Here is a 26452-nt window from a genome sequence, read left to right as displayed (position 1 = left end):
CACATCCCTCTCTCTACCATCTACTTTTTATGGATGAGTCTAAGTAAAAACAGGTGACACTGAACACATAATTTTGCTTGATCACCTCTCTTTTACATTTTCACCTAGAATTGACAAGCACCTATACACAGGGTTACAAATTGAAGATGTCTTCTGAATTCATAACATTATTTCTTACTGCTTGGAAAGTTAAATTAGCTGAGCCAAACTTGAAAAGATTGTTGACGGTATCTACAAAATCTATAATTTAATAGCTTTAAGTAAAACATGAAGCTCTCAGAGAACTATATTCCTAAGGGGATATATCTACTAACTGAGTAGAAGACAAGATGAACTTTTAATTTTATGAATATTTTGGGTGTGACACCACAAATTACATTAAGAAAGAAAAAAAGCATCCTTTGATTCCTCCTGACTAGGTAACCATGTAGATGTTCTTTTACACTCATTCACCAGTATACAATAAAAAAGTATTAAACATAAATTTTTTGGAAATGTCTAGGCCATAAATCCCACTTTGAAGAGCTGACAATCAACATAATTATTTGAACATTCTCAAGCAATATTTTATAATATCAAAGAGAATCCAGTTGACAAGAACATCTGCTTTTAAGCCACATGACTAGGAATTCTGGATTATTTTTCTTTTCTAGATTAAAGTGGTAGATGATGATTCAACCAACATTTCTGACTCATGGCTCTGCCAAGCACCATGCCAGCCATTTCCAGAGATTAAAGTTGGCAGATTGTACAGGGTTGATTTCAAAACTGTAAAATGCTGTATTATAAATTTCTACTTTCAAGCACACTTACAATTTAACCAAGTGGTAACTGATTTTCTAGGTATTGCTCCCATATTAATTATAGTTCTTCTTTAAAACATATGTGGAATAGAGCCTAGCTTGACACACTTAAAATCATAGTGCCAAACTATCATCTGATATACCCTAGCCCATTAGGACTATATAATACTTCAAATCTTTACTAACTGCCTTTATGGTAGGTTCAATTTTATGGCGTGGGATTTCTGCTTAAATTGTAATAATAGATCATTATTTGAAGGCACCTCTATTCTATATTCACAGTGACAGTGAATGTTTCAAAGAGGCAGAAAGAACTATGAGCCAACAGGAATAAAAAAATCAGAATACATATACTCAGACCTATTTCTACATGGAGTTTATATTCTGGTTTATTTTTGACCAGTTACATAAATTTCTCAGATTAAGTGGAAAAACTTTAATTATATAACATTATTGAGTGTGTTTCTTTACAGGGGCTATAATTAAAAGTATAAATGTCACATCTAAATTTTTCTTGGGATTTTGTCTTTTGAAATATGCTAGAAATATTTTCATTTTTCTTTTTTTTTTGCTACTTTGATAATTCTAAATGATAATGATTTAGAAAGTTAAAGTGCAACCAATATATTCCTAGATATTTTTTATACTTACATGCATAGAAAACAACTTTTATATGTAATTTGCAATTTGTATATAATTTTCACTGTAAAAATGCTAGGATAATATGTATATTGGCAATAAAAACTATGACTACTAATTGACTCCATCAGGATGTACAACTCCCATTAATAACTAAACTGAGTTATATACACTTTCTGGATAAATCAATGTGAAGTTTAAAATACCAGAAATCAACTCTATTCAAGTAACAATTTTCCTAATGTAAAATATTTATTTCTTAAGTGTGGAATAATAAAGGTTTTCATTATTCTATTTATAAAGAATGCTAACATGATGAACATTTTTTTTGTACAAAATTGTATATACTGATTTAAAATCTCACTTATACCAATTTCACCTACAAAGAAACACTCTGCAGTTTCAAAGCAGTCATATACTATCATCCCCCAGCACCATCTAGAATTATATAGAAGTGATGATTGTTGAGGACTTTCCGAATTCTAGATTTTGTACTTTTAACGATGAAGAAAACTTTTACCTCCAGAAGACCATCAGCTGAATCATGAAGACAGAGAACCAGGGTTCCTACTCGGGCCATATTGTTGACATAAGAAAAGGTAATCAAGAAAATAGACACAAGGTGATGCAGGAACATAATGCCAAAGTCCTTGGAAAAGGAACAAACAGCCATGTTAGGATTTCACACTATTGCAACAGTTCTATTCATCTATTCAAACCATTCAACCAATACTTGCTGAGGCTCTCTATGGGCCTAGCACTGGGAATACAAAAATGAGTAAAATACAGTTCCTCCCTTCTGTTGAACTCACCATATAATGGGAGAGACGCACAGGAGTTGTGATTGTGGAGAAGGTACTAACTAGACACTGGGACTAAGGCCATAACATAAAGGGTGTTTCGTATGAACCCAAGGAATTTGAAGCTATGGGAGAAAGTACTGCAGGATTTCAAGCAAAGAAAGACACTACTTGGATTAGTGCTTTAGGAAAATATTCTGGGCAGCGGCACAGGTCCAAATGGACCACTTCTCTGACTACTTTTGCATCCTTCTCCTGGAATATGCCCATTGGGATATTTAAATAAGAATCCTTAATATATTGGCTTTTCTGATTGGTCATACACAAACAAGCTCTCAATTTTAACTATTATCTGTCCATAGTTATTAGGAAAAAAACTTGAAAAAATAATGGAAAATTTGCTATCTTTTTTTTGGTCAACTTCAAGGGAATGTCTTCCTGGCTCATGTGAAAAGATTATCTTTTTCTGATACTGATTTATCTCCCGACCATTTGGACATGATTTCTTGTAATATGTAATTTCTGTTGCTTAGACGTATAGTCTCTCTTTTACTGATATTTTTACTCTTATTTAGTCTATGTTTCTCCTAGAATAAACCTGAACTTCTCAGGGACTGAAAGGTCAGGATTGGTTCTAACGGTGATCCACTTGAAGCCCTTAGAGAAAAAGGACTTCTCCCTCATAGGCCATTTATGTAGAGACCAAAAACTTAGCCAAAATGGAAAGCTTATCATGACACTGAGAGAGAAAGAGAGCAAGTATGTGCCCTCTTTACTTAGTAGCTATTGATGTCATACAGTTTAGAGTTTGAAAGGTTAACTTTAATGACTTTTAAATGGTGTTAAAACATTTAAACCATGGTCTTTGTTTAGATCCTGAAAGTAATTAATGATAATCCATAAGTAATAAAATTGTTCTTTTGCCATTTTTTCACTGAGTAGTTTCCATATCGATAACTTGAACCTATGAAGCTATAGATATTTCTACTGTTTAAATTTCTGTAATACATAACTCTTAAAAATGTCTTTTAATGGTTTATAATGTCAAGTTTTAAATAATAATGATGAAATAAAGTTAAATGTGTATGTTAAAAAAAATCCTACAATGTTTAAAATGGTTCTGTGTACACTTTGGTGAATATATGTAGAGGTTACTTTTCTGTCTTGGAAAGTGCCAAATATTTATTCATAACTATGCATATTGATTTATTATTAGGATAAACAATGTGCAATAAGTGCTCACTTAAGGTCATCGAAAAGTTCTGAGACTTTAAGGAAACAATGTATAACGAAATTGATTTTACCATAGGCTAACTGATATAAATAAGAGTTAAATTCCATCGCATTATAATGAAACAACTTTGAATAACAAAAAGAAATTATTCAAGAAACTTTTGGATCAGTTTCTTAAATCACGTCAGATAATTTTTGAAATGAAGTGCAACTATTTTATTTTCAATTAACCTAGTCTCCAACTTAGCTTTGTCACATTGATGGTGGATACCATCACCAACATCATCTTGGAAGAATCATCTGTCTTGTATCAGTTAATTCTACCTTCCCACAGAAGAACTGCAGAACTGAGTCTTGAAAACTTCTGCCACCTGTTGACCTATCACTATGCTCCTTCCTCTAGAATCACATTCACATCTAGTTCTCAGCTCATTGGCAGAAAGAAACGATGACCATGCTCTGTGAGTTTAATGAGTGATTATGTACAGACTCAATTTACCAGTTCTACCTAGTTCTCCTGATTTTCTCTGATGTTTTGGCAGTATCAAGGATTTTCCTAAATCATTAAAGCTTGACAATACTAAAACACTTAGGCATACAATAAAAATTGCTCTGATAATAATTTTCAGTGGAAGATGAAATCTATTCTCTCCAGGTTGTTATCCAAAATTTATTAGGTTCCAGCACCTATCACAATATAAAAGGTGTTTTGTACCAACCCAAGGAATTTGAAATAGCTATTTCAAAACATTGAATCAATTACAGTGGAGCTACCCTATCAACTGATATTTTAACCTGTTTTTCTAAGCATAATTAAATAAAAACATACAGTGCTTAATTCAACAGTTCAATGAGTTTATATCTGCTCATGTTTAAAGTCTAACCAGCTGAGTACCTAACCAGAACAACACTTTTCACATTTCCCATTGTTCAGCCCTGAATGACTGCTCTTGATTCACTGAAAGAGAACAAGTTTTTCTCTATTTAATTTTAAAATAAATATAAATTTATACAAATGAATTTATATTTATATTTATATTTTTAATCAATCCACTTAGGAGGATTAGGAGCATTTTATAATTAAGTTTCCTGATTTGTATCTGATATAAATGTCAATAAACAACACAAAGCCCTTGGCAACACAAAGCCCCTAAAAACAAGAGGCTTATTTTGCAGACAAAGTTTGTTTTGTGAAGATGATTTCAGCATATAAATCCCCTGGTCCTAGAAAACATTTATTACTGAGGGACTCAGAGTTATGGTCATGGCAGAAGACCAATTTTCATTATACAGTCATATCTGTATGAATATGAAAAAAGTGTGAATAATGAATTTTGTCTGTTACATTTCTGCTTCAGAAAGCATTATATGGAATGAAATACCTTTAATAAAAGCCATGTAATCATTATTTCGTGTGCTACATCTCCTTACCCTGACACATTTTTTTGAGAAGACACTGAATCTGATCCAAATTGACAGTTTTTACAGAAACTGTCAATTTAGACTTTATCAAAGTAAGGAAACCCCCATTCTCACGGTTTTTGCTGCTAGAAAGTGACTGGTGTGTATGTAGACACATGCATGGCTGTAGGAATCTTGGCATTTTAGGCTGAGAATGTTTTACTTCATTTTTAGTAGCAACAATTAGGTAGAGAGATTGCAAATTTTTGTTGGACCTCAGAATGAAGACTGATTCCAAAAGCCCTTATTCAAAATAGACTGGTCTGGCCACCTGCTTCTGTGGTGTCCCCAACCTCTTTCCATTCTGTTATATTGTTTCTGGACATATTCACAGCAATCATAAAGGGCTCCTTCTATGTTTTCTGCCTAATGTTTATCCTTATTCCAGTGGCTTATCCTATGTTAATTATCAGAGACAGATAAAAAATTAGGTGTGGGCTCGACTCAAAATCCATTAGAATGTCTGAAATGAAAGAATTCAAAGAAGAGTCATCCATTTTAATGCCAGAAGCTGGTAAGATAATGCTGCTCCCCATGCCCCTCGCCTTATTATATTCTAAATGGCATTGAGAGAACCAAGGACGGAGTCTCTTAATCTGTTCTGTGTAGCTTCCATATTGGAAAGGTAAAATTCCAGCTATCTGCACTCCATTCTCAAATATCAGAATGAGAATTGGCATCCTTAACTCAGCTCTCCAGGGGAAACTTGTGCACAATAAAATATTAACACCGAAAAGCAAGAGGGATCATCCTCTCATGTTCTATATAATGAACCTCCCTTTGCAAAGATCAGGCTATAAAGCATCTTCTAATTAACACTGTCTTCAGGAGGCATCAGAAATACATCTTGAAGCATATATTCTTGTGAATGTAAAATTAACTCATTTCTCGAAAAACAAAACAGAAACATCACAACAAGAAACATTTCTTAAGTTCTCATTTGTTAGATAAAGTACTAATAATTTTATGCAGTTTTTTGGGGGAATAATCTTTGCAATAAATAAAGAAAAACACTGGTGAACTTTCTCAAAAAAGGAATAAGAAGATCAAGATTTTAAGTAATGGTTGGTTTGATGTGCATGAGTAGTAAAGACTATGAAATACTTCTAAAGTGCAAGGCAAAGAAAAGACTCTTTTTTCTCAGATACAAACAACATGTATTAGTGCCCCTGAATTTAATTTAATAAAATTAATAAATACAATTAATAAATGTGTAATCTAACTCGTATGAATAGAAGTCAGATAATTAGCACCACATTACTCATTTAACAGATTTCAAACTCCCTAGGAAACAGAACGACAGCAGCATAATTTAAAGTCAATTTCATTTTATGGCAACTATGATAATAGAAATCTATTTTTTTTTAAATAGTTTTATTACTTGAACCTTCAAGGTACATAGAAATATATACAATTTCATTTTATGGCAACTATGATAATAGAAATCTCTCTATTTTTTTCTAAATAGTTATATTACTTGAACCTTCAAGGTACATAGAAATGTAAATGACTTTTCACAGAGTAAAATGTTTTTTGTTTTTTTTTTCTAGAAATGACAACAGTCTTCCTATCCCTTTACAGGGGATTTTACAACTGGAGGTAAAATTCCCAGAATGTTGGGGAGCAGCACAGCTATGCAGGAAGTAGACTTCTAGCATGCACCCTGGTCAAATGCAGAGGAGAGTGGCTCCATCTCCAGGCCAGATCAAATACAGAGATGGAGACAGGAAGGATTCGACAAAGCTTACTTATGCCAAGAATAATTGTAGTTAGATACCTTTCCCACTGAGGAATATGAAAATGTAATAAATTCTCAACCTTTGGCTATGGATAGCTAAAATCTCAATTAATAGCATTAAAAAAAAATCTCTTAGAAAGAAAAAGAAAGACTAAAAAACTGTCTAGGTCTTGAGACAATGGCTGAAATGAAAGTATATTCAAGGCGATTTATACAAATCAGTTGATTCTGATTTGTCCCATAATAAACAATTTGAGAAAAATTATTCTTTTCTCTTTCCTCATGTGAAAAGTTCTCATAACGTATGTAAATGTAAACCTTTGGGTATCTGCAATCTCCCACAATTTATTTGGTTATTATACTTTTAACTGGCCTTAAATTTTGGCTCACTATACAGAGAATTGGTTAAATGTGCCATTTAAAGGTATTTCAAATAATAAGGCTCTTTGAAAACTAAAATTCACTTTCATTCTCATGCATAGCCTATGCACTCTAGAATAAATATTTATGGGAAAACATGGAAAGGTATGAAAAAGTGTGATTTATTTGGGAAATGTTTGTTCAATTATAAAGTGGAGGAGTGTCCTGGCAGGAATGATTCAATTATCCCTTCTCCAAAATTCAGTCCATAAATAAAACCTCATTCACACTAAATCTAGAGTCGAATTTATTTCCATACATTTTCCCAAAAGACTAGATTTTTCTCCTTTTGGACTAAATATATACAAATTTAGGTACTTGACAGAGATAACTGTCACATACAAACATTCTAAAAACAGCAAATACCAAGAAGTTACCTAGTTAAGGACTTTATATTTACTATTGTTACCACCAAAATGTTTTAAAAATATTTACCGATGTGATTTAAATATCTCTACTAGCCATTCTCATATCTGACATCCTCACTATTCACCAAATATGCATGTCCAGGTTGCTCTACTTTAGAGCAGAGAAAGGCACACTATGGTCTTCCAGGCCAATTTGGACCTTCATTTGTTTTTGTAAAGAAAGATTTATTGAAACACTGCCACATCCATTTGTTTAATTATTGTCTATGGCAGTGTTCTTGCTACAGTGGCAGAGTAGAGTGGTTGTAAAGAGATTATGTGGCCGGAAAATTTAAAATATTTACTATCTGGCCCTTTACAGAAACATTGGATGATCTCTGACTTAGAGCCACATCGAAGGCATATTATGGGAAAACTCAGTCATGTTATCTGAGATATGGCAATTGCATGTTTACATGACCAGCTTCATCACATTTTCTTCAGATAAAGAATATGCAAGAAATTTAATTTTCATAGCTATTCTGAAGTAACCCATAAAATATGCCACTCGAAATTCAGATACACTTTAAAAAAGAGTTTGGGCAGGTATCTCCAACAAACTTCTCATGATAAATTATAACTATAACTTCAAGATAATTTGAAAATCAAGGAGTTTCTTCACCAGCTTTAAAATGAATACTCTGTCCGGATTCAATATTACTTTCTCTACTGCTAGATGTCCCATTACTTTATAGCTGCTTGGCACATGTATAACTGAAATAAAGAACTGCTGTATAAGCAGTGTTTACCCAGTCTTTCTCCTGTGTAACATTTATGGTACCATTTCAAGATCAAGAACTCATAATCTCGTCTCCTATGAATTATTTCGTTAATATTTAATCTTTAATTGACTTTATTACTGTGGAAAAGGACACAATAAAATTTTATTTGTACAATAGAAAACAATATGATAGTGCCACTAATTCCCTTCCAGTGTGCCTGGCCAGAGCACAGAACCAAATTTGTAACTCCCCTGAGTCCTCGCCTTCTTATTTTCCTTTCCTTGCCTCATCAAAAGCATCTTCTCCAAATGCACTCTGCTGTCAAATGATGTAGATATTTTTCTTAATTATACATGCAAGTCTTTTTTCTCATTGAACTTTGGGTTTTCAGAAGTTCTCCATCATTACAAATCTTACCAAATTACAAGCTCTAGGAGTTGGAGGCCTTTATACACACTTTCTAGGCTCTGTTTAAATTACTCTTAGCCCAGCCAAACTAATTTGTACAGCTTTTAATGCTAGAGGGCCACTTCTGAGACATTTTAAATAAACTGAACATAACAGTCTTCAGTGATGCATAGGTTAACAGACTTTATTCTCCATTTTAAAGTTTTCTTTTTTGTATATCCCTGTGGACAAAGGCAATAGCAACACTTGGTATCAAGTAAACCCATTCAGAATATACAGAATGATCAGTAGGGGGCAGATTGTGCTCAACTAAAATCAGAACTATCCCAGGACTCAAAAACCATCATCCTCACATTTACTCTAAAGTCTTTGAGGCCCAAATAGGCAATGACAACAGGCAATCAAGGACTCAAGTTTGTGTTTTAGATAGAAGATGGAAAGTTTCCTTCAGGTCAACCAGGTTGGAATGATGTTGTAAGTTGTCAGGAGGGGTTCAGAGAAATTATTATCATCAGTCTTATCTTCTCCCTTTTAACTCTTCTTCCTTCAACCGCCTGAGCTCTCCATCCCCATTCATAAACAGAAAGAACTTTACCTGTACAATTCACTCCTTAAACTTCTTCTTACCCCTAAGCAGACCTCTGGCCATGCAAGCTTTTTTCCTGGCTGAAATGCTTGTGTTTTTTTCTCCAAGTACCACTCTACTTTCACTCACTACCTGATGAACTACCCTGCAATTTGCCTGCAAATACTCAAGCTCCAAAGCTTCCGTCTGATGCTGTGGTTTATTCTTAACAACAACCCCATAAAGCAAGTCTTAGTTGAACCTTATTTTATAAAGAAACTGAGGAGCAGGGATGTTATGTAATTTTTCCAAAGTCACATAATAAAGACAGGCTAGAGCCACATCTGAATCCAGTTCCGTGTGACTCCAGAGCTCAGGCTGCTTCTCAGAAACAAATGCAGGAGGAAAGACAACTATGGAGAAGGAGGCAGTAGAGAGAGGACACTTCTGAAAACACACATAAGTGAGAGACCAACAAATAGAACAAGGTCCATTTTTAGAAAAGGGAAGAGAAAGAGAATCAAGAGAGCAAAGGTGCAGGGTTAGCCATGAGTGGAAGAGATGCCTCTTGAGGGGAGGCTAGGGAAGGATGTGAGATAGGTCTGCTTATATTCATGGGGATAGAAATGGAGGGAATTCATGGAGTCAGGGAGATTGTTAGAGCTATAATAAGCCAAAGCGGGTATTTTCCCAAGACCACTAGGATGACCTATGGGAAACTTCCCAGAGGAAGCTGAGTGACTGAACCTCCCAAACGAAAGTAGAACCTTCCAAGAACCAGTGGCATCCCTTGAGAGAGGGCGAGACTTTTGAGGCTCTAGATTTAAGGACCTTAGACCAGCAGCACTGTGTGGGTCTTGGGTGTAGGTCTCTGTAATGTAGTAAGGCTGTAGTCTTTTGCACTTCACTGAAAGAAGAGGTTCCTGCCTGTCATTCTCTTACAACCTGGACAGAACTATGTGGCATCTAAAGATGCTTAAGAGCAGATCTCTCCCCTGGAAAGGCACTCGCGAGTTTGATTGTTGGAGTAAGTTAAGAAAACCTTTGAATAAAATCCACAAAAGTGTCCCATAAAACATGTTTCTTTTCCAGACAATACTGTTCTGCTGTTTTCCCACCAGCCTGCTACAGCACTGGACTGAAATGATTTGATCACAGGTATTGGCTTACTAAAATGAGCTGCCTCTTCTTCACTTTCATAGTCTTAAGACACTGAGTGTGGGCGGGGAGCTGGGGCGGGGGGCGGGGGCACAGGACAGAGGCCTAAGAGTTAGGAATATATTCCTTGCACGGAAGAAACCTAAGCTCCAAGGACAGGATATCGCTATCCCAATCACAAGTGGACACACAAAAGAGCAATTTTGCACCTCTGTAAAAGAGAGGTTAAGTGGCCTGCCTGAGTCTACAAGTAGTAGCATTGAGGTTACATAGAGAGAATTCTACATCATCCTCCATTCCTCTCAGGATGATCAGGTGTCATCTAGCACGATTTTAGCTTTTCAAGCAAAGAAAGGCCCCGCTGATACAATCTGAGGCACTTACTTGGGGGTCATATTCTTAAGAAAGACTTAAAAATAATCTAGACAAGCAGTTCTCAAATGTTTTAGTATCGGGACCTTTTTATATTCTTAAAAATTATTGAGGACACCAAAAAGTGTTTATGTAGGTTATATCTATCAGTATTTACCACATTAGATATTAAAACTGAGAAATGTTAAAATTTGTAAAACACACTTATTAATTTATTTTAAAGTCTTGTATATATTGACATAAATATTTTTGACAAAAATAACTACATTTTCCAAAATTTTTAAAAATGGTAAGGAAAGTGGCATTGTTTTATGTGATTGCAACTCCCTTTGATGTCTGGCTTCAGACAAGAAAGTTGGAGTCTCATAACTATACATACATTCGATCTAGCAATATTATTATGTTTGAATCATGTAAAGAAAATTCAGTACCACACAATTGGAAAAGGAAGAAGTATTGAGAAGTATCTTATTAGTCTTTTCAGATGGTTATGGATATTCTTCTTTGATATTGTATCAAAACTCGAGAAGTGGAAGATTGTTAAAAGTCGGTTGTAGTGCGCAGTTTAAGACCAGACTGATAAACTTTTCACGTTTTGTTAGATAAATCCTTTGGTCTGTCTTGGCCTTTGAATGGCTCTTTCACTCATGCATGATTTTGTACTATCATGCATTAGTCCCTTGGAAAATATTGGTTCACTGAGTTAATGAAATATTTTGTTATATGATATTTTAAAAATCACATTTATTACTATCACTACCAATCTCATGAGAAAAGTTTTAAAGTATTGAGATACTATCAAGCTCTCACTGATGGACATAAGTTTTCCAAAAACCTAATTTTTGCTTGAAAGCTTGAATTTTATCATGGGTAACAAATAATATAAATTGTTTTCCTGAAACAACTTCACAAGCTCACACTATGTATTTTCAAGAAAATACACAATTTGGGACAACTATAGTTTGTCATTTTTATATTTCAAGTAAAAATGAGATTCTACGGGGGAAGAAGCAGCTAGGTTCAGCTCCCAATGCAAAACACTAACTGCATGTGATTTTTCTTGCAACACTACTGTACGTTGTTATGCAGCAGAGATTCTTCATGCTTACTTCCCATTTGATCACACGAAATATTTTTTAAAATGTATACTTAAGAATAAAGATTTAGTAAAATTAACACTTTTTACTGCTTCATCAAGAGCATCCTCAGGTTAAACTGACATTTTTCTCTTTCTGCAAGCATGTGGTAGTAAAGAATATAATAATTGCTAATAACGGTTTGGTGCCCCTGCCAGCAATTTTGCCCACTGTTACTTTTGCATCATTAGTGCAAATTTCAATGCAGCGAGAAAGGCAAATAAGATCTTAGTATTATTATGAAGATAGTTTTGACCTTGCAGGTCTCCTGAAAGGTTTCAGGGATCTCCAGGTGTCTATGGACCACACTTTGAGAACTGCTGATCTAGACAAATTATATTCAAATATTGTTCTAGGAAATAATAATAAGTCAAATTATTAATAATAGCTGCACTACGCAAGATAAGATAGATTATGTGGCAATAATAAACCCTTAAATTCTCAGTGGCTTAAAATGAATGTTTATTTCTTACTCACCACATGTTTCCATTTGGCTAGGGTTTGGGGAAGGGCACTCTGTTCAACACAGTCACTCAGGGGTGCAGACTAATAGAGCAGCCTCTGTCTCAAAAGTTACTAATCACTGTGCTACAGGGGAAAATAGAGTCTAGAGGGTCTCACATCAGCAATTAAATTCTCCAGTCCAAAAGTGATTCAAGTAAGTTCTGCTCACAGCGTACCAGTCACATGGCCCCATCCAATCATATAAAAAGGGACATGGCTGAGAAGTACAATCAATCATACATGTGCCTAAGGATAAAGAGTTGGCAATATCTGGTGAACCACATTAAAGACTACAGTAATAGCGAACATTTATTGACACTTACTATGTGGCAGGCACTGTTCTAAAAGCATGTATTACTTTGTGCTGACACCACTCCCCCATGAGGTATGAACTTCATTTTTTGGATCAGAAAACCAAGGCAGAGAAAGGAAAAGTAATTTGCTCAAGGTGTCCTTTCTCCTTTAAAATGTTAAAACATCCCTTCCTTTATGAATTGATGGTAATAAGGTAGGAAGTACTAGGAACAGTAAAAGTTTGGCAATCTTAAATTAGGTCCTCTTCCTAATTATTTCTGTTAATTTTAATTGACCAAAACTACGATAATTTGTGACCACTAATTTTGGAGATTTTTTGTTTGTTTGTGATTTTAACACTTTGTTTTGATTCAACCAAATTTTGATCATTATCTTCTGTTTTAAGCTCTATTTGTCAAGCATTGTACCAGATGGTTTCATGGATATTATTTCATGGATATTATTTCTATGCTGTACTATTTGCTTTCTTATACAAAGATTAAAGCACGAATTTTCTTTTACCCTAAATCTAAAAGAGGTAGGAAAGATCTGGAGCATGACAGGCCTCCAAAAGTGGCTAAAGCAGTCATTGCAATGGACACTAGTTATTCTCCACAGAAGTTATCAGAGAGTAAACAAAAGTCTGTCAATACGTTTCTTGCTAAACTTAATCACTATACCTCTCTCTATCAGGAATATTTTATAAGATGTAGTTTTTCTCAGGTTAAGTACCAGAAGAACAACAAGCTGATTTCACTAGCTGGGCCTTGGAACTTGGCCATGGATGATTTCCTGCAAAGGACTCTGTACATGAGCCCAGCTCTCTGTCCAAGGGCCCAAGTCTTCAAATCAAACAGCAGCTTGGTTAAAAGGGACATAGGGCTTAGATACAAGGAAGCTGTTCTGACTTTGCTTGTTCTGACAGTCATATCTACTAGTTTCCCTTAGAAAATTTAGATGTGCAGGAGAACAGGTGCTTAAAAAAACAGAATTTTAACAAAAATTAAGCCTTGGGAAATAGATGTTTCAAACATTGTTGAATACCAATAACATACTTATTGTTTTAATAAGATACTATAACAATTTCTTTTCACAAAAGAGAGAAGAAAGACAGGAAGAGAGGAAGGGAGAGAAGTAAAGAGGAATGAAGGAAAGAAACAATAAAAAAATAAGCAAGGAAGAAAAAAATCCTCATAAAGGTTTACATATCTTGGTAGCACATAGTAGAACATTTAAATTATAAGTCCATTATAACAAATGACTACATCTTGGCTAGTCCTTTCTCTCTGGGAAGATTAATATCTTTTCACTAACCAAATAAGTAACAACCCTGGAAATGATCAAGAGAGAGGCAATGTGCTCTGTCACCAGAGGAATGAAAGGTTCTCTTCTCAGTTTTAAACTCCAGATTCCATTTGGAAACAGAACAATTTAAACAAAAAGGCAATATTAGGACACTTTTAGAAGTGAAGAGTTTGTGAAGAAAGAAACCATTTTAGAAAGACTCATGAACCCATTAAGTCACAAAACAATGATTTCTAAATCTCATTTAAGGTACTGATTTTAAAAGTTTATAAACTCTGGTCCATATTTGAAAGTGGCCATTCAAGCTCACTGTCACTTAATTGGGAAACTAAAGACATAGTTTTATAACCTTTGTGTTAACAACTCTATGAATAGCCTTCAGAAGTTGATTTCCATACTGTGCTGTCAATGGGTGTCTTCAAATATTTCTATTCCATAATTAGGCTGTTTTTAGAGAGTTTAGTTAATAGCTGCAATATAGAAGGTAGGGAGTGTATTTTGAAGACAGAACATTCTAGCTGATGGCTGGAATGGCAGATCCTCTAAGTGGTAGAGCAACAAGGAGGGAACCACCAAGGACCTGTAGTGACAGTAAGATGCAAAGGAGAAAAGGAAGGACTACGACTCACTGATGAGAGATGGAAACAGAGAAAAAGGCCTTCCTTACTAAAACCTGTGCTGTGTAACACACAAGGTCTGGCAATGGCCAATTCTCATTCTACACAAGAAATAAGAATAAGCCAGCTATACCACCAACTGAAAAAGGAGAGGTGCCAGATGTCTAAAATAAACTACTGGTGTTGACTAAGAAAAAAATGTATAATTAATTTCTAAAATTTGACAACATGTACAGGGCTGAGATCAATTCCATGAACCTCACTGCAAAATTGCCCTTTTTACAGATGTTTTCTACACTGATGTTAGATATGTCAAATCCACACAAAATGATACACTCCAACCCTTAGAAATAATCCACATATGATAATTATTAAGATAATGGTCATTTGGCCTGAAACCATGAAGATTCTGAGTCCTCTTGGCTCACTGAAAAGGCACGGTGATGAGAAAGTTCAAGTGAGTGGAGGGGGGCTTGGTGACTTTTGGTATAGCCATGTCTCCCTAGGACTAGACTCCTGGGCATCAAAGACAGTTGGTCTTGCTTTTATTCATCTCTTTGACTCTAGATGGTACCCCTAATTCTCACTAAGCAAAAGAGGAAACAATAAAATGGTAAAGAGCTACAAAAAGCTTACTACTACCTCTAATGTCAGGAGCATGGCAAGACAATGCAACAACTGTGTATATGTCGAACTTAAGAGTGAATCGTAGGCCTTTGCTTTGTAAACTTGTGCTGTAATTCATCCCCACACTGCACAACCTTGAAATACTTATATTAACTTACTGTACATCAATTTTCTCAACTACAAAATTGGAAGAATACTCAAACCACCTTCTTTGTTATACATGTGTTTTATGTGACTACCTGGAATAAAGTGCATATTATTCAGCCTTAAAAAGGAAGGAAACTTTGACATATGTTACAACATGGATGAACCTGAGGACACGGATGAACAAAAGGACAAACACGATATAATTCCAATTATTTGAGGTACACAAGAGTAGTTAAATTCATAGAGACAGAAAGTAAAATTGTGGTTGCCAAGGGCTGGGGGGAAGGGTAGAATAGAGAGTTGTTTAATGGGTGTGGAGTTTCAGTTTTGCAAGATGAAAAGAGTTCTGGGAACCGGTTGCACAACAGTGTGAATGTGTGTAACGGTACTGAAGTGTACACTTAAAAACAGTTAAGATGATAAATTTTATGTTTTGCATTTTTACAGCAATTAAAGATTAAAAAAATAAATAAGTAAACTACACAATGAGTGTGGCTCACAGGAGATAATCAGACTTCAAGTACTGACAACATAAATGAACAAGGCTCCTCATGTAAGACATAGGAGATCTAACTGGCACACTGTCACCGAAGGATCTTTACATCTTTCCAGAAACTGACTCAGAGTGTTTGGTACAATGAGTTAGGGAACCACAAATTATGGGTGTCAATGAGTTATCGGCTATGCCTAATCCCTTGCCCTTACAAGGACTGCCCACTTCTGAGAATCAGACGACTTATACCATATTACCGCTATTCAGCCATACAGATCAGGATAGATAGTTTTTGCCAAACAAGTAAACCACTGCTATGGGATGGTGGAAGGAGTGTACCTGGGAAAAGGAGATACAGGTACTAGGGCCATAGACTTCTAAATGTTTTCCAGCTGCCACTTGAATACCACTTTGCAATTTAGCAGATTATTGGTCTAACCAAGAAATGTTATAGTATTGTGCTTCATCATAAAGTACAGTCCTGTTTGCAAAGGAGCTTGGAAGATATTCCTTAGTAAGTCAGAAGACATTCTGATGAGTTCATTTATTCATTCAGTCTAAACTTACTAAGTCCCATCTCAAGCAATTGCATTGACAGTCATGAGAGGTATAAAGATGAACATATCCTGTCATGGGGATGTAAAGTACAGCATGGGGGATATAGTTAATAATACTGTAATAATTATGTATGATGTCAGAGGAGTACTAGACTTATCAGGGTGATCACTTCATAAGTTATATAAATATCTAATCACTATGTTGTATACATGAAATTAATATAATATTGTATGTCAACTGTAATTTAAAAAAAGACTTAAAAATAAGTAACCATATAGTAATAAAAAAAGAGATGTGAGCAAAAATATCAAAAAAATAAATAAATAAGGATGAACATATCCTATTCTTTGCCCTCCAAGTCTAGTGAAGGAAGAGAGGCAGGTAACGATACTGTTAAAATACAGCATGGTAAGTTCAGGCACTTGTAGACTAAATACAGACGAAAGAGTGGTCAAAAACACAGAGGAAGGAGTGGGTCACTGAATAAGGCTTCAAAGAGGAAGTTACTTCTGGGATAGGTCTGCTCTGGAAGGAGGGTGGAATAGGGTATATTCTAGCTACAGGCAGAGTCTTGTAAACAAATAATAAGATGCATGGAAAAACTTAATGTGTTTAGACAAAAGCTAGAAGGTATTTGAAGCCAAGACACGTGCCAGAAGGAGGAGAGATGGGTGCGGGTGATAAGGCTGGAGAAGTGGGTTTGAATCATGTTCTTTACAACCCTGAATATCACTCCAAATAGTTTGGCTTTGTCTTGAAGATTTTAGAAACATAATTCTTAGGTAGCAGGTAGACAAGAATGATTATTTAGATAGGAAGACAATTTAGGAGGCTATTGTAATATGGAAGGCAAAAGTAGAGAGGACTCAAACTAAATATGTCAGCGATACTTAGGAAGAAGGTGCAAGGAGAGGCAAAGAGGCGAGAAAAGGAAAACTACCAGCTTTTATGACTGTTGGTTACAAGGATGATTGGAGGAAGAACAAGACTAAAGGAGAAGGATGTCTTTGGTTGGGAACGCTTTGTATAGGAGGCTCAGTTTCCTCTTTCATAAAGTGAGGATAAATAATAAGTGATCTTAGAGTGTGCTGAGGATTAAATGATAAAATAAGTAAGAGGAACTTAAGTGTATTATTTATGACTAGATTTGTGAAAGTATGGATCAGAGAGGGTCTTGGGCAGAAGAGAAACATTTGAGAGTAATCAGCACACTAGTTATGTTTGGAAGTGCTGGAAGGTATAAACTCGATCATCCAGGGAGATGGCAATCTCTAATTCAGGACCAGACGCTGGAGTACACAAATATGCAGAACGTGGGGCCCTGAGATGAAGGCCAGCAAGTGCGACTTTGAAGGAACTATCTAAATATGGAAAGCTGGAGAAAATGGCATCGTGGAAAGAAATAAGCAGTGAATAGCTAAAAGTGCCAACTCTGCCCAGAAGCTGGTAGGATGAGAACTAGAATGAGTGGGTTTAACATTTAGGAGGTCAAGGTGCCTTCCGCAAAACTACTCTAGCGGAGGGTAGGCGTGAAAATCAGATCACGGTTCATTTAGGAATGTATTTTCGTGACATATTTTAATGCTAGATAGCCCTTATATTGAGAGGAAATTCATTCTGGAGGGCTAGAATGCTGAGATCTTACTCTCTCCCAGGAGCTACAAATAAAATCTTTCTTTTTAATTTAATTTAGAGAATGAAGGGACTTCTGAATCAGACTGAGAAGAAATCACTGCTGTTGGGATTCACTGCTATATATTTTCATGGAGATAAGAACACTAGGGAAGAGTTAAGAGACAATGGAAACATAATACAAAACAGTGCAAACAAAAATACAGAACTTTATGTACTAAAGCAGAAAGCAGTACTAACCTAGTACTGCTGGGAGAATAAAGGCAAGCGCCTTGGAGACTCTATACCCATCTTCCAGGAGCCATTAAAGATGCATGTCTGCAAGCACTTTATGATAATAACCACACTTACCTTTCTTTTGATATCAGTGAACTGGGAAAACATTAAAGACCAATAAAACGACAGCTCCAGAATATAATAGTAGTGAAGGTCAGCGGTGAGTGGCTGAGGATCAAAGGAAAAAAGGAAAGATTAATAGTTAATAGGAAACCCAATTGGTGCCCCAAATATCTCAAGCTCAGTGCTGAAAAGTGGCATGATCTCATGCCTCCACAAATTCCAGCCCCATTTTCTGTGTGTAAGGGGTCTTTGAAGGATGCCTCTAATCCTCAGCTTGATGGCATTAGTTTGTTTCATCTCCAACCAAAAGAGGGTCAGTCAGTATGAACACTTGGTACCAAATGCACTATTCATTTTAACAATAGCATTTATGGTTCTCTGACATAGTATCTGCAAGATTCCTCAGGCAACCAGAAAAAAAATTCTAACACACACACAAAAAGAATAACCCTGGATAACTGCTGTGAGATTCCACAGTGCAGGGACAAGGGAGGTAGGTGATAGAAACTGGAGTATAACATGAGTCACTGAGGAATAGTTTCAAAATCTGCATTAATCAGAGCTTTCTTTCAGTACAATGCAAATATCAAAAAAAAAAAAAGATGATTCAAAAATATTTTTAAAAGATCAGAGGGACAAGGAAGCTGCCAAGAGATACCGGGCTAGGCAATCAGCCAGGAAATCTGAGATCAAATCCCACCTCCACAGCTTAGCAGGCCTTAGTTTATTTATTTGTAAAGTGGAGGTGATACCTGCTCTATCTGCCTCAAAGGTCCAGGAATGGGGAGAGGTTCAGAGAAACAGAAGTCAGGAATATTTATTCCGCACATAAATCCATCAAAACAAAACAATAGTGTTTTCGAAAACCATTTCCAATGAGTTGTTTTTATTATTTTTTTTATTGAATTGCAATGAAATGTCATGCTTTATCAGAATGAATGAAAGACCGTTGAAGCTCTTCACATAAACATATCTGCACTGCAACACACAAGGTAACAGTACATGTGGCAAATATAAATAAAAATTTAAATGCTTTGTAAATCAATAGGAGCATAACAAATGACTTTCATGAGAAGCTGGTACTCACTTAACTATCAATCCTACCAACTTTATGCATGGGCATCAAGGAAAACTCTTGTCCCACTCACTGATCTGTGGTAATAGAACACATAAGGGGACAGGATACTCCCCCATCATCAACCCTAAGCTCTGAGCATCAATGTGTTTATCAAGCTCAGCATCCTGGAGAGAATGTATTTTCCACTGAATTGTCTTTTTAAATTTGAAGATGTTAGCAATGAGAGATGGGAACTCAGGTCAGACGCATGGTAGCAGTGAAGTCTAGAAAATGGAGCTGGCTTCAGGACCCTCGGAGCTAAGATTAAATTTCAGTTTTAATAAGATTCACTTACTTCTTGTAACACCACCTGGGAAAATGTCACAGTGGACTATGAGGACAAGTGAAAGCACATGTAGAAACAGTAGAGTTCATAAGAGAGTGTCATATTAGAATAAGTACCATATTCTTGGAGTGCTTTGCAGTTGACAAAGCTTACGCATGTGTTAATCTCTTTGACTCTCATAAAAATCCTATAAAATCAGTACTATCGTTTTCTAGATTGTATAATTACAGGAAATTGCTGTCAGTTAATTCAGGCTGAGAGGCTGATCCCAGGACCCACAGAAAGTGAGGCTCTGTGATCGCCATGCTAGGGCTTCTCATTCCCCACTTGTGCTCTTTAGGACAAGCTGTACAAGGGCCAACTGAAGATAATTTTACATTATTTTAAACTTAAAATATGTACACATATATGTATAAATCATTACCTATGTAGTAAGTGATATAATATATACCCTCATACACAAGGAGCAGTGTATCTTTAATAAATTTGAAATAGACCACTACTCTTTCATCTAAAAATCATTCAATTATTTAATATATGTACTAAAGACATATGTCTGTTTCATACCCCATCTTTAAAAGTGCTCTTAAGGCTTGAGACTGACTCTGAACTGCATCCTATGTATTTATGTAGGTATAGTTACTCACAAAGCGCTGTAATTACATGCATAATTACATTTCCCCCACCATACACAAAAAGAAAGTAGCTAATTTTTTTTTTTTTTTTTAGTATATGAAGTGTATCAAGAATGACCATTGTTCCCATGAGAGATCATGAGCTGGTCCTCAATTTTGGGAGTTATATGTCAATTATTCATTAATAAGTAATGACGTCTTATCAGTAGAAGATAATCTTGATCTGAGTCTTTACATATGGTATCTTTAGTTCTATACTAATGATGCCTCCTATTTTTAAACATAACTATATCTACCAGATCCTCAGATTTTTATGTTGAATCTCCAGTTCTGTCTGTAAATCAGTCTAACTACATTTTGAGCCACTGCCCCTAGCAAATAATTTTCTCAGAAATAAGCAATTTCTCAGCCATAAATGTAAAAGTTATTTCAGACTCCATTATAGTTATGAAGCAGAGTGGATATTTCATTTCATACAGTATTTGTCTCAGTCATTCACATGACAGAACTTACCTCAGAAATGCAGTGTATAAGAGCAGCTGCCACACCAACATTTGAGTTAAGATTTCTAGAAGGCTTTGATGTATTTTTAGAAATAGAATTCTAGATTTTTGTGGATTTTTTCGACTCAGTAATTGTTCTACTTGTAATTTTACCACGACGAGACACAAAGAGAGCTATAAATGGCAATATTCCAAGTATTTAAGGTAGTAAAACAGCGGTTGGGTCTGAGCATTACAATGATGTTCAATAGTGACTGGCTTTCAGTGTTGCTTCAGTGGCTGCCAAACAGCCCCGGATACTCAGCTCTCTCTAACCATGTCATGTTGCTGACTTTTGTTATTTTCTAATCTGAATAAACTACATGAAAGAGATGGAAATGCAAACTGGAATTCCATTTCAACATGTCTTGCTTGAACTTGCCCAAGGATGCCCAAGGATCAGCCAACGCTAGTCCCCATCCACGGCGCCCATCGTCACCCTTGGTGCCACACTGGGTGTAACAGAGAAGACAGAGAGCATGCCTGCTCACCATTAACCTTATGCACACCAAAAAGACCAAATGCCTCTAAAAAGACAATCCAAAAGAATCCCAATCAAACTCAAAAATCCAAGTTGCCTATCACAATGTATGTCTCTTTATTTTATCACCAAAATACCTAGTTGTATATATTTCTCTTAAAGAATATATCCCAATTGAACTAGAAATTCTAGAAAAATTTCAGCAAGGTATTTCTAGAAAAGTCTCAGCTTTGATATTCAAATAGTAACTGATCTAGGGACCACAGCACATGCTAATATTACTGAATTGATGGACAGAAGCAAAGGAATGTCAGTGGGCAGAAATCTGACATGTTCTCTTTCTGGGATATGATTTTAATCTCATTTATTTATTTATTTTTAATCTATGTGTAATGGTACAAGCACATTTTTCTGTGCTCAAGGAAATGGTTTGATTTACATATCTAGAGGCTGCTCCTAAGCCAGAGAGTGAACCGAACTCAGCATGCCTGCTCCAGCTCCACACTTGAACTCTCCCCACTTGTTACTGAGACAGGCCTGTGCTGTTATCAGGTCTTTAGAAATAGGAATCATTCTCCTGTTGAACTGATTGTATCCTACTCTCCAGCAAATGCACCTTCCATACTTATCCATCTGCTACAGCACTTGAGTTTTGATTCTGAATTTCACTGAGAACACAAACTACTTTCCTTACAAGGCTTCGTCCAGCACCCAGCAGCAGGGGCAGGGGGCTGAAAAGTAAGGTGGCTGCCCAACCTGCTGAGACCTGCCTAAAACTACGAAACTGACCTAAGGAAGATACTCGATGTGTGTAAAAACCCAAACAGTAATGTTTCCTTACCTGATAGGGGTAGTTATACCAGCAGTGCTTTGTATTCCACAACCAGGGGGTCTGGAAAAAATTGACAAAGAAACATATTTTACATGTTTTGGAAAAGAAGTAGGATAAGAGATGTTTATGACAGGTTCTTGCCTTCAATATCATTTTTTTAGTTCATTTTTTTCCCCATTTTCCTAGGTACCATTTTTAGATTTCTCTGTTCATGTCAAAAGTCTGTATATTCATCACACAAATGAAAGGATAGTAACATAATTAAGAACATAAAAAGCTGAAATATTTAGATGTCAGAAAAGAACTATGGTGATGAAAAAAATATACTGAAAACCCTCGGTTTAGAAGAGTGGGCCTAGCAACTTCCTATAAATTAACAGTAAAGCTCTGTAACTAGGACAGTGCATGGCGATTTAAGCTCATTTTTCTGGAAAAAGATGAGTCTTTTTTCACACGACATTACAAAATCAAGGAATATTATCAAGGTTGCATAATCTAAAAACCTAATGATTCTCAAATCTTTTCGTTCCCATAACTTAGGATTCACTTTATTCCTCCTTATACATGTACACTGAAATAATGTTATGAAGTACTTTACAGATTTTTATGTATTTATTACATATTATCTCACTTAATTCTCACAACATTGGAAGTGCTCAAGCTAACATATCTCAGCAGATGCCATAAAGGATAAAGAACATGCTGGCACAGAACTTCCCAGACTTTAAAATGCAGGTTCTGATTCAGTGGCTTGGGGCTGAGATTCTGTATTTTTAACAAGCTTCGAGGTGATGCTGATGCTGTTGGACCTTGGTCCATGCTGAGTAGTAAGGTGCCAGGTATTTACCATGTATAAGGCACCTTGTTAGGCACTTTGCTATTATTTTCATTAATAAATATTAATGAATAAATTAATCAACAATAAACTAATGATTTCTAACATTTACAATAACCATTTGAGGCAGAAATTGCTAGTAAAACAGTATTTAGCTAGAGACAATGCTTCTGAATCAATCTTCCTATTTGAAAAAGCCACACATTCAAGTGCTAGTGGAAGGAATATGGGCTGCATTTACCTGTTCCACTTTGGGGTGGTATCCCTAAAAGTTATAGAGAATGAGTTCTCCTCACCCTTTCTCCAGTCCCATCAGAAGGAGGTAATGAGAACTGGAGCAGACACTTTTGACCCTGAGATCAAAATTTCTGCCGAGGGAGTTGTCAGAAGTCTCCTGCTAGCCCTGGTCTCTATTCCCTGGATTATTTGTATGTGATGAATTCCTATCATTTCTCTCATATCTAAGCTACTGTATTGTTGTTTTTAAAAACATACATACAGTACCACAGTCTGTATTCTCACTAATATATGCACCAAGGTAAGTATCATTAATTATTTTGCAGACAAATAGCAATCTCAAAGAGGTACCCTAATTAATTGAAGACTCCCCAGATGGTAAGTACAAAAGCTGGAATTCAAACCCAGGCCAGCCACATTCTTTTACTATACTTTCCCTGAGGTACCCTGGGTATATAAAGAATAGGTAATGAAAGAAAAACATCAAGGGCATTTGGAATTGGTTACGTAAAAATAGGTATTACATTAAAAAAATTTAATTTTAGGGTTAGAAAGGACCTCTGAATCTTTAGTATGTAAAAGAACTCACATGTTCAGATGGGTAACAGTGCCTCTCACTGTTAAAGAGCTCCACGGTCATCAATCAGTGACAAGATCCCTTAGGCTTACTCCCTGCTTTTTTCTTGGTCAACAGAAATATCAACATTCTTTTGTTTTGGCATCTGCTATGAATTGTGTTCCCGTAAATTTTCATATATTGGAGCCCTAAATACTCGACGCGACTGTATTTGGAAATAAGGCCTATAGGAAGTAAGGTTAAATGAGGTCATAAGGCTGTGGCCCTACACTGACAGGATTGATAGGTGGCCTTATAAGAGGATGCAGTGAGAGAGTTCTCTTTCTCTTGACAGGCTCTGAGGGAAGGCCACGTGAGGACTGCAGTGAGAAAGCGGCCTATCCGGAAGAGAGGCAATGCAGGAAGAGAGCTCTTGTCAGATACTGAACACTGCGGGACCTTGATCTAGAATTTCTAACCTCCAGAACTGAGAGAAATAAATTTCTGTTGTTTAAGCCACCCAGTCCATGGTAGTTTGTTACGGCAGCCCAAGCTGGCTAACACGGCATCATAAAACAATGCTTCATAAATGGTACTTAACAGCTATTCAACTATACATCAAATAATTTCAACTTAAGAAGACTTATAAAATATATGAACAAGACTAAGACAGACCGTAAAATAGCTTATGGTTACTCATGGATTAGAAATGACTTCTAGAACACTCCATCTAAACCACCATATATAATGGGATATTTCATTATATCATGCACATCTGCTCCCAGATACCTCACTTGAGACACAACTCGGCAACAAGCACATCCATCCATAACAAAGTCCTGTGGGAGGCTTCTGTGGCTCTTACTCTGAGCAAACCCAACCTAGCAGCAGGATGGAGGTCACACGTCCTGCGGGGGGTGACCCTGTGCCTTCATTTGCATTTTGACCATATGCAGAAGATTTGTGTGCTATTTATTCTATGATTTTTTTAAAGGAGAAAACTGGAGAAGACTTTTAAGTGTCAGTAAATCGGCTCTTTAATCAAGGTTTCTTCTTTTATCAGCTGTTCTGTGAAGGTTTCACCATGAACTAAACTAACAAAAATAGATCAGTTCTGATCATTTCACTTTACCATCTAGAGTAAGATAGGTTCGGTCTTATTTTATTTAAAGTTCCATTTGACATACTTTTAAAAAAATCTACCTTTCAGTTTCCTTGCCACCTATCATGATGATGAATCAATCACCAAAAATCAAGAAGGCTTTGTCCAAGCCCATAGGATTTATGACACTAAGAGTGAACCTTAATGTAAACTACAGACTCTGTAATAATGTAAATGATATGTTGATGTAGGTTCATTTGTTATAACAAATGCACCACCTGGTGGGGGATTCGATAATGGGGAAACTATATGCATGTCTGAAGGTGGGTAATATGTGGAAAATCTCTGTACTTTTCCCTCAATTTTGCTGTGAATATAAAACTGCTTTTAAAAGTCTTTAAAAAAATCAAGGCAACCGGGCTACCTCAGAACACTGATGCTTATTGCATTACTGTGAGTTAAAGAAATAATAGCATTTGGAGCAAAAGACCAGAGAGAAGAATGCTCAGTTAACCAGGTAAGTGTTAAATGATTAAACAGAAATAGAAATACATACAAACACCTACATACTTTTTTTCAAGTCAGTAGATTCCTACTGTTGAATGAATAGTAGTTTCTTTGAATAACTATTTTAATTTAACAAAAGAATATGAATCATATAAAGAATTAAAGATGTTTTGTTGCCTCATCAAAGACATGAAAGTCGTATGGGTCTTTACCTGATGGAAGTCAGCATCTTAGAGGCAAAATTTCATCTTTCGCTGTTTCCATTCAAACTCCTATATGGCTTTCAGAAAGCCCAGCGGAGACAATAACAGTCCAGGAATTATGCTTTAAAATGCTAGAAAGCTAGATCCCTGAACTACTCTGAAACTACTTTCACTGAAACTACACTTCCACTGAGTTATACTTAAACTTTATACTTCTGGCTTATGTTAAAGATTTATTTTAAGAAATAAACATAAGAAAAATGCGTCCATGTCTGCAATAAATATATGTTGGAAAGCTTACCACTAGGTTATCTTAAGTTGCATGTATAAGTTCCACATAATATTTTTTTAAAATGAACTCCAATGAGAAAAATACTTCCTTTCTGTGAATTCTTAGTATGTTGCCTCTTACCATAGGAGAATTATTACCACACTATCTTTTTACCTTGGTCTTGGGAAGCTGAGATTTAATCCTAAAGCTCAGTCACGACAACTGTGACTGTCTCCTAACATCTTTGCTTATTTTTCCTTTATGTGTAATTTTTGAATGTTAATATCTATATTAATAATGTTATATAAACATTGCAAATTCTTTTTAGAGATATTCAACTGTATTATTTACATAAATTAATATAAATTAAATCTATTCAAAATGATAACCTACATTTTAAATTTAATACACATTGCAAAATAGCTCAGAATACAAAGAAATATTTCATGCTTTGTGAGTTTAAAAACTGA

General features: G+C 35.7%; 1 protein-coding gene across 1 annotated transcript in view; it reads right to left on the bottom strand.

Annotated features, from left to right (window-relative positions):
- CERS6 (ceramide synthase 6) overlaps positions 1-26452 on the bottom strand; it is a 262202-nt gene that overhangs the window by 48457 nt on the left and 187293 nt on the right. Inside the window, exons 5-7 of the mRNA XM_006921161.3 lie at positions 22281-22331; positions 18391-18483; positions 1963-2091 (exon numbers count right to left, since the gene is read on the bottom strand). Coding sequence (XP_006921223.1) covers positions 1963-2091; positions 18391-18483; positions 22281-22331 — 273 coding nt within the window. The remainder of the gene's footprint in view (positions 1-1962; positions 2092-18390; positions 18484-22280; positions 22332-26452) is intronic.

The sequence above is a fragment of the Pteropus alecto genome, unplaced genomic scaffold (genome assembly GCF_000325575.1).
Source record: "Pteropus alecto unplaced genomic scaffold, ASM32557v1 scaffold3, whole genome shotgun sequence".
NCBI classification, from domain to species: domain Eukaryota; kingdom Metazoa; phylum Chordata; class Mammalia; order Chiroptera; family Pteropodidae; genus Pteropus; species Pteropus alecto.
The sequence above is the reverse complement of the archived record's forward strand: the minus strand, read 5'-3'. Positions and strand labels throughout refer to the sequence as shown.